The 13944-nt window shown below is 37.3% G+C and overlaps 1 protein-coding gene across 3 annotated transcripts in view; it reads left to right on the forward strand.

The window, feature by feature from the left end:
* Nucleotides 1-13944, forward strand: part of LOC149027684 (1,4-alpha-glucan-branching enzyme 2-2, chloroplastic/amyloplastic-like) — a 50791-nt gene that overhangs the window by 6106 nt on the left and 30741 nt on the right. For all 3 annotated transcript variants that reach the window (XM_089164909.1, XM_089164917.1, XM_089164924.1), the window contains 3 exons: nucleotides 4608-4706; nucleotides 8943-8985; nucleotides 10677-10736. In XM_089164909.1, the coding sequence (XP_089021035.1) occupies nucleotides 4608-4706; nucleotides 8943-8985; nucleotides 10677-10736 (202 nt within the window). The remainder of the gene's footprint in view (nucleotides 1-4607; nucleotides 4707-8942; nucleotides 8986-10676; nucleotides 10737-13944) is intronic.

The following is a 13944-nucleotide window of genomic DNA, read 5'->3' on the forward strand; positions in this document are numbered from 1 at the left end:
GATGCCGATGAGGATTAATTGAAACATTAAATTGTTTTGGGTCTTGGAATATCAGGAATCATGTTGAACAAAGAAAATGGAAATGTTACCTTGAGTTTAGTTTTAGTCTTTGCACTTCAAGGAGTGTGATGATGTAGGTATTCTCTCTGTGGCTGAAGCATAAAGCCCTAGTATTATCCTCAAATATTCTTGCATGGAAGGGCTGAAAGTGGCCTGATAAAATCAAATGTGTTAAGTACTTGAGCATTATATCATCTAAGGCATGGTTTAAAAATGCGGTCGAAATGTCTAAATTTCAGGCTCAAGAGCTTGCTGAGATCTCGGGAATAGTTCAATTTTTTCTTCTTCTTTCTTTTCTTGGTTTCTCCAAAAACTGAGACAAGGTGGGATATGAGTTAATATCTTGGACATCTCTCTATCTCAGCAGTATCTAGGTATTTCAATAACTTTATGCTTCACATGCAAATCTGGTTTTGATTCAACAACAAAAACAAAATAATAATAAAAAAAAAAGTGAACCAACTCTCCTAGATCCTGGTCCAACAGAGGTTTTTGTCTGACTGAATTGGCATCCAAACTGAGTTCACGAACCCTGTCTATGACACAGTTTTGCATGAGGTTAATCGGAATCCTATCTATAACATAGGGAAGTTTAAATTTGGTGAAAGTTTGAGCTTTCGCCTCAGAGCTCTACAAATGTATTAGAGAACCCCAAAATTTTAGAAAATCCTTAATTTTATTGCCAAAGAATTTATGGTGGCCAACCCTGGAGAATCCACTTCACCATTTGCGTAGGGAAGTTAAAACTTGGTGAAATTTTGAGCTTTTGCTTTAGAGCTCCAGAACTGTCAGAAAACCTCAAAATCCTGTCTCATCCTGGCAAACTTGAACCTATGTTTGGTGGCCAACCATGGAGCATCCACTTCTACATGGATGTGAAGCATCATTTGGCCAGATGTTCCCATATTAAAATTTTTTCATATTTTCATGTGATGGACTTTGAGAGATTCTTTAGGTAGAGGATGAGACATCCAGGTCGTAGAGCCTAAAGTGGAACTGCCACTTAGGGGTTTGTTCCTTCTTCTGGTTTGATGATTCAAACATTATGAATTAGGTGATCCCTGAAGTTTGAGGGCAAAGTTCCAGGTTTTGGGCTCTGACATGGACCTAGATTTTGTGGGATTTGGGCCTTTTTCCTGAAACATTTTGGTTCTTGTGGGTTCTGTTCCAATGAAACTCAGTGTAGAACCTTTGTGAAAGGGTGGAAGGAAGCTCCAAAGCTCTGAATGTGCTGGTTTTGAGTGGATGCAATATCGTTACTCAATGAATGACCTAGTCAAGCATAAAAATAATCAATGATTGAAGGTGGCATGCATATTAAAAAAATTAATTTGCTCAGTGGTCTAGGTGACACGGTACATACGGTTAATTAGGGTTATCGACCTAAATGACAATTTTGTATTTATCTTGTTTGGGTTGGTCAACAGATATGGAATTGAAGTGCAATAAAGAAGAAACCAAAAAAGAAATGAGAGCAATGAGACAGGAGCGCACCTAGGAATCTTTGTGAGTTCATTCAAGAAGAACATCACTGAATCCACAACATATTAGACAAAGTGAGAAAACCGAAAAGGGGAAAACACGTTGACGAAGGCTGCCGCACAAGAAATTTTTTTTTTTTTTGGGGGGGGGGGGGGGGGGAGGTAGTTTTCCTATGCAGACTTACCCCTGCAACCTGGGAGGCTGTTTAAACCATATTGAATAAATCTTCGTGGGGGGTTTGGGGGTAATGCAGGTGCCTTTAATGTGGTTATAAATATAGACTGCTGGAGATAGCAATACCTAATCTATCTTGGAGACCAGTAAAGCAAAGGAAATGGAAAAAAAAAAAGGAGACCTTGTGAGCTAGGAAAAAAGTTCAGCCCCTACTAATATCACCAGCAGTAGAAATTCATACCATATACTAGGAGAGAGTGCTTAGCTTCCAATAACTCTTTAAGATTGGACTCAGGCAATGTGCAAGTCAACTATGAACAAGAAAGTAGAACCTAGATCCTTTCTAGACCTAGTGATCGTGCAGCACCCTGCTACCCTTCTTTTCCTCTGCTTGAGCTGCATCAAGAAGGTTCAGTTTTAACTTCAATTAGCTGCTTTCTTGTTGCGAATAAATTCAACTGGGCCTAGTTTTTGTGTTTGTGTTCCATTGATTCAATGACTCCCAAGTGACATGAAAATGTTAGTTTCCTAGTAGCCTCATTTTTTTTATCCAGAAGAAGTGAAATCCTTCAGAGAATGATGTCACATGTTCTTACTTGGTAATTTACTTGACAGTAATAAAGGATTTTTTGTGAAAAATATTATACTGTTTCATATTGGGTAATGTTAATGGGGAGCCCTGGTATGAGTGGTATCTTATGCGTAGGTATTCATGTCGAATCTTGAGATTCATATAGGGATCTGTACTTGAAGCATGCCATCTTTCTTTGTATTAACAAGGTGTTGCTGATGGGCTAAGGTCAAACCGCTTAACAATTCTTCTTCTTATTAACATCAACTTTACATGTTCAATTGGGTTCTTGTGATAGGTTGTAATTTGGCAACTGAATTTCTGGGAACACTCTGTATTAGGTGAAATGTCTCCCACAGGAGGGAACTCATCTGGTAACTTTCGAACATCAAGTCTATGAACTTGGACAGTATTGTCTTGTCCTCTGGAGGGATTTGTTGGAACTCTTCAACTGCTGTTTCCATCCTTTCTGATCAAAGAAGCAAAAACCATACCTTTCTGCTTACCTCTGTTTATATTTCTTTTGGTGAGACAATGGTGATCCTTCTTCTGTGGTTCATCTACCTCCTGTTGGTTTCTTATTTCCATTATTTTTGATCTGGTGTGTACTGCGTAGTCTTTTGTGGTAACACATGCTGATCGTCTTGAACTTGAAAAGTATGTGTTGCCTTTTCCTGTAATGTACACACCCTTATCATTGTATCTTATGGGGGATAGAATAGAGAAGAAAGAAGGATAAAGAAGATAGGGGGAAGAAGGGAAATCTTAGAAGAATTAGTCTTGAAGAAGGGGAAGAGGGAGAAGAAAACTCATAAGAAGAAGAAGAGAAGAGGAGAAGAAGGGGGGCTACAAACGCACAAAGCTCAAGCTTCAATTCATTTTTTCTATTCCATCCTCAATAAGCTGATTACAAGTGTTTAAATAACAAAACAAACACTTGATACGAAAACAACTATAATAGGACTCTTGGTAATTTAAAACTAATAAAAGACTGATTCTACAAGGACTCTTAGGAATTTAAAACTAACTAAAACTTATCCTAGATATCCTACCCAAATACAAACTTTGATTACATGATTATCCCAATAATAAATAACAAATTTCTAAATTATCTCTAGAACCCACACGAAAACAGATCCTATTTTATCTCCTTGCAAGCTGGAGTTTGGGCCCACCAAATTTGAAGCTATTTCCATGCAAGCTAGACTTGGGGCCCACCAAATATAAAAAATATCATCTAGGTTATTGTTCACGCTACTGTAGCGTGAATAGTAATTTCTGGTTGTGCTGCATCAATTTCTCCCTCTCTTAAAAAAAAAACTCGTCTTCGAGTTTCATAGAAAAAATCTGTGTCATGATTGGCACAAAAAAAAAAAGGATTTGATAGGTTGTTGTAGCATTGTTCACAATTACTGAGAAAAGAAATTAGGGGCAATAAAGAAAGGATGAAGAATAGAAAGATCTCAAGGAGGAGAAGAAAACAAGGAAGAGAGAAAAGAAGTTTGAACAAACGATGAGATAAAGAAGAGATCTATCCAGGTTTGGGCTCTGATACCAAATAATGGGGGACAAAATAGAGAAGAAGGAGAAATCTGAGAAGAATCAAGCTTGAAGAAGGAGAAGAAGGAGAAGAACACTTATAAGAAGAAGAAGAAAAGAGGAGAGAGAGAGACAGAGAGAGGGGGGATGCTACAAGCGCACAAAGCTAAAGCTTCAATTCATATTTTCTATTCCATCCTCAATAAGCTGATTACAAGTGTTTAAATAACAAAACAAACATACTTGATACGAAAACAACTATAATAGGACTCTTGGTAATTTAAAACTAACAAAAGACTGATCCTACTAGGACTCTTAGGAATTTAAAACTAACTAAAACTTATCCTAGATATCCTACCCAAATAAAAACTTTGATTACATGATTATCCCAATAATAAATAACCAAATTCTAAATTATCTCTAGAACTCCCACAAAAAACAGTTCCTATTTTATCTCCTTGCAAGCTGGAGTGGGCCCACCAAATTTGAATCTATTTCCATGCAAGCTGGACTTGGGGCCCACCAAATATGAAATTATCATCTAAGTTACTGTTCACGCTACTGTAGCGTGAACAGTAACTTCTGGTTGTGCTGCATCAGTATCTCAACCATTTAGTAAGTTTTAATCATTCTACTACATTTCTCTCTCCGCTTACTGGAAATCTTTTATCGATTTGATATTGTGGACTGTATACTCTTTAATTGTCTTTCTTCTTTTCTTTTTTTTGGGCTTTGTACGGGCTGGCAATGTCTTTAACTTTAAGGTACTATTGAACTGCAGCTATGGGCATTACAAGAAAATGCGTGAGTTGATCGAAAAGCATGAAGGTGGATTGGAAGTGTTCTCTCGTGGGTATGAAAAGTTTGGATTCCATCGAAGGTATTAGTTTTCCTCCTTCCCACTTATGAAATTACTATGCATTTACTCCCTTGGTTTAATCTGTACAGCCAACATATTGTTATTTTTCTTGGTTTTTCTTCTTTTATACCTCAAAGAATTACATGTTTTTCTGTGATGTACATCGTCATTGACTCATCAGGTATATGTCAATTGTGATTCCAGTAGTAATGTTGCTACCAATATACTGTTGCCATAGATAATTTTTGTTAAACAATAGTGCTTGTAGAAAGCAATTCTCTAGCTGGATCTTAATATCAGTGCCTTTGGCTCAGGAATCTATGACTACAACCAAGTACCAACTTAATTTACAGTTATATTCTCCCTTGTAGCTGAACTTTTTGTGTAGCCATCTCCATGCTTCAGATTTGTTTATCAGTGAGCGGTGAGATCAACTTGTGTATGCTTGTATAGTGGCGTAAAAAAACAAGTAACCACTATAGCATAGCAGGTTGGTTGGATCTTGGTCTCAGGTTCTTTTGTTGGTCTGTCACCTTCAAGACAGTTGTATTCAGCACGCAGGTGCACTTGTGGGGAATTGCTGTCTACCTAAAGTGGATTGGTTGGGGTTAAATTTCTTTTAAAGAATTCATGGTTCCACTGTTCCTATACTGATGCAATACGGAGGAATTTCTCGGAGAATCTTGATAAGATTAGATTACGTCTGATCTATCAGTTGTTGGTGGAGATTTTATCATCATTACATGTGTTGGAAACATGGTTGTCAAGGCGGCAAGGCAACCAAAGCGATTGGGCCAAAAATTTTCAATATAACTACTTTTAAACTGATAAATATCTATTATAAGCTAAACAAACATTCAAGAATCATATTCATTAACAAAAAATAATAATAAAAAAAAAATTCAAGAATCATAATTATGAAAAATTATTCAAAAAAGAACACAAACATAAGTTCATCTCATCAAGCATCATAACATATGACTATGACCTATATCAAATTATAAGTATGAAAATGGAAGTAGTAATTTTACATTTTACTTACTTCTATGATAGTGTGATGCCAACTAAGTGCCTTGTCAATCTAATGATTCATTGATTCCTGATTCTGAAATGACTAACTATTAAATTCGCATATAGCTTTGTAGAATAAAATTTGATTTAAAAAATCAAGAAAAAAAAATATTCTATATAAAATGTCAAAAAAAGACTACTTTGGCGTCTAGGCAGCAACAAGGCGTGATAGAGCGGTAGCAATTAGGCGAAAAAGTGGCTGAAAAACTGCATGTCAACAAAGCAGTGCCAAATAAGGCGGTTTTTTGCGGACGCTTTGACAACCATGGTTGGAAAGGAACCATTGGGTATTACGGGGGAAGGAAAAGGAAAAAGAGGGTTGGGCAGTTGGGTTGGGGGCCGCATGAAACTATTTGAAGTCTCTTTTGACCAAAAAGAACATGTGAAGTAAATGCTAAAGATATTTCAGTTGGTCTCTGTCAGTTTTATTTATCTTAATTGAAATGGGAGTGAAGCAAAATGCTTAAAATGAGCTAATATCAACTCAGAAGGCTCGAAATAGGGGGAAATGATAGTTTCAACTTTTGGGGTTCTGCCTCTATTTTGAACGGAACTCTGCAAAGTGCGGAGCTTCGTACGAAAGAGATGATTTTTAAGTAAAAAAAAAAAATCCTGGTTGAACCAGGTTTTGACACAGTTGGGGAAATTTTGCTTGTTTCAAGCAGTCTCAACGAAATTTTGCAGGTTTCGATCAAAACCTGTGTTCCCTTTCAGTATATCCAAGTTTCATTTCGAGCTTTTCAAAATGGGAAATGTATCGAGGGAATTTTGTACTATGGGCACAACCATGTTGAACAAAGGCGTTTAAAATGACAAAAAAATAAAAATAAAAAATCTTGGAGGTTAAAGAGGCATCCCAATGATACCCATGAATGTGGGCGGGGTCATTTTTCTAAACAGGCATTCCAGTGATACCCATGAATGTGGGCATGGTCGTTTTTCAAACAACCAAAGCTAATCAGTCTTTATTCGAGGGTACCATATAAGATCCCCTTTCTCGGGAGGAATTTTAACATCTGTGTCATCTCATGACCTGGTCAGACACCACCTCTTCATCAACAGCATCTACCAGGAATATCTACTCCCATCTTATTCTGACCAGTGATTTATTGCCTTTGGTGGCCAATGTGCCTTGGTCATGTCCACATCTTGGGTAGTTGACTCAGGAGCATAGTCAAGTTTCAGTCGAAACTGACCGAAATTTCTCCAAAATCGCATTTTACTGGGAAACGAGTGACACAACAAGCTCTCTGTTCAGGGTCCATTTGATGCCTCTTTCTTTTATGGTTAGGGTCTTATTACTTGTAGCCTCTGTTTTTGGTTTTATATGCTTTTTTTATTTGTTATTATTTTTTGATTTCAAGGATAAACTGCTTATGCCTTTTCAACTACCTGTTGTTTAGTGGGTGCTTAATGTGGGCAGCAGATTAGTCTTTTGTTTCCTGCTAAAAGTAATTGCTACAGGGATTTCCTTTGATGGAACTATGTCAGGTATTGGTGGCCACTTGCACTAATCTTCTTTCTCTCTCTGCCCTCCATATCAACCTTAAATGTACTCAGCACCTTTTCTTGGGTTGTCAAAATGTTTTCCTCTATGCAAGTGTGTTTCTAAACATTTTTCAATGCTATGTTTTTAAATAGAGTTTGGTTCTTAGTTCTGTTATTAAAAGAGTGTCACATTGCACAAGGATCCGACCTGTTGCAGGGTCTGGGAGGGGCAAATGTATGCAGTCTGACCCAATGCTTTGCTGGAGAGGCTGCTTCCAAGTTTTGAACCCACAACCTACAGGCTACAATGGCGTAACTTTACTGTTGTGTCAAGGTTCACCCACTTCGTACTTCTATTATTTATCCCATATTTTAGTTCAGTGGTTTAATCCCAAAGGGCCTCCTGCTATGGACTTTGTGTTCCTTTCATCTCAATGATTTCATAAGCCATGCTGCCACCCTCTTGATTAGACTTGTATAACACCGTAGAGGGGGCATCTTTCTTTTCTGTGACACCAGCTTTCATTAGTTTTTCAAGGTACGAATGGAGCCAAAGGCCTTCCAAATTGTCAAATCAAATATAGAAGCACATCTCTGAAAAGTGTCTGTCTTCCCCAACTGTTACATAGAGTTTCAGCGTCTATGAGAGGTTTATTTAATGGAACGATCTTAAGAGAAGAGTTGCAGCCTGAATACTGAAAGTGGTTAATATTTTTCACCTTATAAACCTCCATGGAACCTGTCTAAAAGACTTTTGTAGACAACAAGTTTGAGGAATTAGCAAGAATAATTATTTATATTCATATTTTTTGGGGTTTGGGCTTGGGGAAGGGGGAGAAGAGGGGCATTTACCAAAGTCAGCAAGACAAGTTCTAGTGATGCCTTCACCTATCTGTTTTCTGCACTTCGTCTTCTAAGGAGTTCCTTCCACATATCCTTTCACCCCTTATCATAAAGCGGAATCAACCTATAAACAGGTGGCATGGACTCCATTGAGAATATGGTAGACCTCAGTAAAAGAACCTTGATCGGAACATGTTTTATTATCACAGTTTTCAGCCATTATACTAGTTCTTTTGGGTTCCCTTATATGTGATTGATGGAAGACTAACATGCCATTGAGCTACTCCACCCCCTCTCTTTATGGCAAGAATTGGGATCAAAGTTGTGGTGGAGGCACCATTTCCATTAGTATGTAGCATATCTAATATGGCATTCATGTATTTTATTGTATCATGACACATCTTCTAATAAGTTATGGTGAAGACAAGCGGCGCTTGGAGCATATCATCCTATGTGCCCTCAAGCCATGATGCGTCTACTGGATTTATTTTACCTTATGATTCATGAATATGTGATCTTGCACTCTCTACCAAGCTTAATTTGCAACTTTTGATTGAGCAATGAACCTATTTTGTCCATCCCAGCTTTTGTTACTTCTTTATGGTTTTGGGGGGTGCAACAGCTTGATATACTCTAAACAGTATTTTCTTATAAACTTTGATTATTATTGTGATTTTGCGATGACAATTATTGTTAGTTCAAGTTGCACTCCATTTGGGAGCTCCATGTTTTTTAATAGCTTTTGTGAGGTGTTTCCTTCCATCTGATTTCTTGGTTATTGAACTTTGATTTCAGTGGCACCCAGCTGTGTCAATTGAGAAATTAAGTTTCATATTCTCCTCTTTGGTTTTTCAGCTCCACAGGCATAACTTATAGAGAGTGGGCACCTGGTGCTAAGGTTGGTCTTCCTTATTTTCCTCACTGGTATCCGTTATTTACATCTAGAGTTATTTTGTTTAAGACTTTCCCCTTGTTCATTTTCTGTTACTATCCCTTGGTTAGTCGCTGAGAAATGCTACCAGCTCACAGACATGGAATTGTGAGCATCAGTTTAATATGTATTTGGACTGTTTGAAGGTGTTATAATCAGTTACAGATTTTCAGCCTCATGATCAGAATGGATTTGGAAAGATGAGATCCATCCTGAAAAGAAAAGGGGAATGTGAGAAGATCCGAATATATTAGACTGTATTTGATTAGACTTCTTTAATCTGGTCCAAAATCCACCAAGAAAACATTCATTCTATCATATCTCCAGCTTTGACTAGTTAGATCTAAACATTGCAGTCACTATGCTAGCTTTGGTGACCTAAATCACGGTCGTCAAGGCGGTTTCCTAGGGTTGCCTAGTTATTTTGGCACCTAGACTTGAAATCCTGGGGTAAAATGGGGAGGAAAAAATGAAAATCCAATAGATTTTTGGAAAAAAAGAAGTTGAAGTGCAGTGCTTTTTCCACTCTAAATCATAGAGATTTATGACTTGTAAAGCAACAGGTCTGAGAGTGAGGATCTTGCTTTTGATAACTAATTAGAGTTGACATGAAACGGATCACGGTAGAAGACGTATCCGATGAATGAATGATTCAATCCCCTCCCAAAGGAAAATCCCTTATGATACACTAGATCTGGCTCGATTATTGATAGAGTGAATAAATCCGCCATTTCTTGAAATCTCTCTTCTGATTCAAAATCTATCTCATTGCTTCATTTTTGTTTATGCAATTCTCTTTTTGTGGTTCTTGGTTTTTCCTAACACTTTTTTTGTGGATCCGTAACCAATTCCATTTTGCTGGGATAAGGCTGATAGATGTTGTAGTCAAACGATCTAATATCAAGTTCTTTTATGCTTTATTTTTCCATGGTCATTATCTCCCTAGTAAGTTTGAAGCTTTAGACCCTAGCCTTCTTCTACAAGAGAATAAATTATTCATAGACCAAACCAGCCATAAAAAACATGCCGAGCTTGGACAATTTCACTTTTACCCTAGAAATACACCTGCCCTAAATTCCCATCATCAACCCTAGATTCCATCATATTCACCTTCTGGAGGTCAGAATGCTAACTCTAAATTGTTGTCAATTTAATTCCAGTAGTGGATTTGAATTGACAGCTATGGTCATCGATTGTATTCTAAAAGTTTGTTTTCTTATTGGATCTAGCTGTCCCCCCCCCCCCCCCCGCCCTTCTATCTTCCTGATGCATTATGAGTTGAGTTTGCTTCCATTCTGAGAACTTTATCTGTTGATTGGTCATAAAAGCCTGTATGCTGTACCGCTTTGACATGTCTATAAAAATTCAGTTGCCATATTAAAAAAAGTAGCTCTGGGGTTCTGTTTAGTTTCTTTTTCTCACATTATGTCTAGAAGTTTTAGGGATACATCATAAACAACGTTGAAGATGGATTTTTGGTACAGCATTTTACATATGAGAGTTACTTTTTGACATCTTCACATTGCTTTCTAGTGTATCCATTTGTTTATCATGTTACTACATAGAAATTGTCTGAACATACTATTCTATGTTGGCACTTGGTTGTTCGTATCACAAATTTACTTTACTTCCTTCTGACATTTCCTTACTGCATTCAGCGGGCAGCACTGATAGGAGATTTCAATAATTGGAATCCTAATGCAGATGTTATGACTCAGGTATGTAAAACATGCTTGGTTTTATTTATGTTTATAGGTGAAGAATTTTATGATTCATAAATTTTCCATGGTTCTAAGAATTATTGAATGCGCTTTTGCTTTTTCATATTGTACTTCTAATTTTTTTTAGCTGGCTATGTGGTATCTATATCATTTTTTCTGGAGAAAATAAACAAACCTTTTTGTGCTCTCCATTTTTGCTCCTCGTGCTCCTGAGTTCTGACTGCAAGTATGACCTTCTCTTGTCATATTATTGTATCATTTATATATCGCTGCTAAGAGCCTTTACGAAAAATTGATTCATATAGATATGCTAGGCTTGAAATCGCTTAGGCAGAATGGTCTAGATTACACAGTAAATAAGAATGGTAGAATTGGGTAAGTTATATTCTTTCTTTTGTTTAAATGTGGTCCATTGCAACGTGTCCCCCCCCCCCCCCCCCCCAATATATATATATATATATATGGAAAAAATGAAAATATAATAGATGTGGTATGTGATAAGTATAGACCCATCACTTCTTAACATTGTGGATAATGGTTGTGGCCTTTACTTAATAGCTTGAGCTTTTGGGATAAGTCATTATAACCAAGATTTAAGTTTCGTGTATCAATAATGTATTGGTCGCGTGATTTTGAGTGTCGTTTCATATTATAGTGTATTGTATCGTGCCATAGATATGTGTTGATGGCAGCGGAATAAAATGGAAATGATCAAAATACATGTGGATTAAGGAAATGGTCTGATTTAAACAAAAAACAATAGACAGCTAATAAATAATCGTTCAATCATGGACCTATTACTTAAACATGTGTATTCATAACCACCAAAAAGACATGACACCTCTTAAGATCAGATTTTATTCATTATACTTATGAAAGATTCTAAACATGATTGGCAATCAACAGAATTTACGTCCTCTTGGAACTGGTGTAAAGTAGAGGAGGAAGGACCCTTTGCTGCTGATTAAGAATCCACGTAGATAGTCAGGTATACTTATGTCCCACCAAACACCTTTCCATTCTTCTCCTAGTGATTACCAGAATGGTTCATGGAGATGGGGCCCATCAAATGGATCTACAGCTACAGTTTATTGTTAGATATTATAATATTATGGAAGAGTAAAGCTGAAGGATATTGTCCAATCATGCTTCTTATCATATTTAGTGATAGAAAACCAGAAAAAGGAGGAGACACTTTACCTTCTATGATTAGTTTTTAAAAGTCGTATTTCACCCTCTGTCTCAAACTCTCAGCTTGGTACGTTCATGAAGGTAGATGGAGTGTAGCGAGGAGGAGAAACTTGCAGTTGAGACTTGTAAAAATTGAAACAGAAACTGGCTGTAACTCGTTTTTTTCCAAATGTTTTTTCAAGTAGTTCTGATAGTCACTCAGATATGATCCCACAAATTCCTGTAAAGGAGATTAATTCAGGTATAGAAGAGTGGCAAATCATTCATAATGAGAAGGTACCTTTCCAATTAAGTATTTATATTTATTATTACACCTGCCCAGGTAATATCTGAGGACAGCAAAAATGTTATATAAGCACTCATCGATTCCTGCCATATCTTAACACTACCCCAAGTGTGTATGCGGGAGTAGCTTTGTATCACATCTCCTTGGTGCTGAACATAGAATTGGCCATCTAAATCTGATGTAGGATTGCCATAAAAACCAGGGTATTCTGCTAGAGGGCAGGATCACTAGCTAAGTATGACACTAGGACACGGGGGACGGGGATTGCACAGCACACACTTTATTAGCTAGATATCTTAGATAGAGTATTAACCAGCAATCAATAATATAAATTAAGTGCAAACAGCATAAAGACTAAAGGAAATACAATTCAGATGTCAAGCATAAGGGAACCACTTAATTAGATAAGGGGATTAGGGGCATTATATTCAAAACAATTGAAAAAAATGCAGCAATGGTTTGTATGCTTTATCAATCCATTCAATAAGAAGTAAAGTACACAAGCAATTTTCAATCTCAACCCCAAACCTAGACTACACTTAAACAAAGCACCAAGTAGGATTACCAATAAAAATCCAGCAGTCCAAAGGATAATTTTAGCAGGCTAAATTACTGTAAATGGAAAGTAATGACAGGCATAGATAAGTAAGTGATGGGTACTTACCTGATAGGCAAAGGCTGCTGCAAGGTGGAAAGAAAACGACAAGCAAAGGAAGGAAAAACCAGGGAGGGGCAAGACTGTATCGGACAAGGGAGAAAGAGAGTCAAGGTAGGAAAGAGGTTACAAAACAGGAGAACTGAAGAAGACGATAAAAAGAATACTGGCAGAATGGTGCTGCAGCTGGGGTCTTATGCGGAGAAGAAAAGGAAATAGGACAAGAAGATATAAGAAGACTGTCAGCAGAAAAAAAAATTCCTGGCGTAGAGCGGAGAGGATGAGGGAACTTTTCAGACCAAAAGGAGATTGAGAGGAGAAGGAAGAAAAAAACTAATGGCAGTAAGTTCCTGCTGTAAGGATGTGGGGATGAGAAAAAAATTATTGGAGAAGAGAACATGGTTTTATTTTTTTTTTGAGAAAACATGTGTAGAACTAGTAAGAAGATGGGTAAGGGAGTTTCAGCTAAGAAGGAACAGAAAAGGAGAAGAGGAAGGACTTACCAAAGGTTAGGAGAAGAAGAACTCACTCCTGGGGAGAGAGAGAAGCCTTGGGCTGCAGCTTGATATTTTCTTTTCTGATTTTTTCCATCGATACTTGGCTGCTGGTTACTAAATAACGAAAAAGGCTTTCCTAAAATAACCTTAACAAACAAAAGGAAAAAAATATCCAACTGAATAAAATCCAATAACACCCAAGATAGGGAAAAAAAACAAGAAGAAGAAACTCCTTGGATTACCTTACAACAAATAAACCCAAGATATACCAATATAAAAAAAAGACAAAAAGGTATGGTATGGACCACTGTCCATAGGGTCCAGATGACCCTTTCCTAGTAGATTTTTCTGTGTGCCTCACCGAACCAAGCCGAAAGATTCCATCGTCCATGTCTCTCGTAGTAACAAATGATGGGAGGACGTGGGAGGTCCCCATCAGAATCAGCACTCGATGATCTTTTAAAGGACTGAGCAATAATGAGCCTACAATGATTTGCTGTTCATCCAGTGATTGAAGAACAGTCAAGTTGTTAGAGAGCTATACATTGAAAAGGGAAAAGTAGCCTTCCCAATGAA

This window comes from Hakea prostrata, chromosome 1 (genome assembly GCF_041222555.1).
Source record: "Hakea prostrata isolate BN-2017 chromosome 1, UWA_Hpros_2, whole genome shotgun sequence".
Classification (NCBI taxonomy): Eukaryota; Viridiplantae; Streptophyta; class Magnoliopsida; order Proteales; family Proteaceae; genus Hakea; species Hakea prostrata.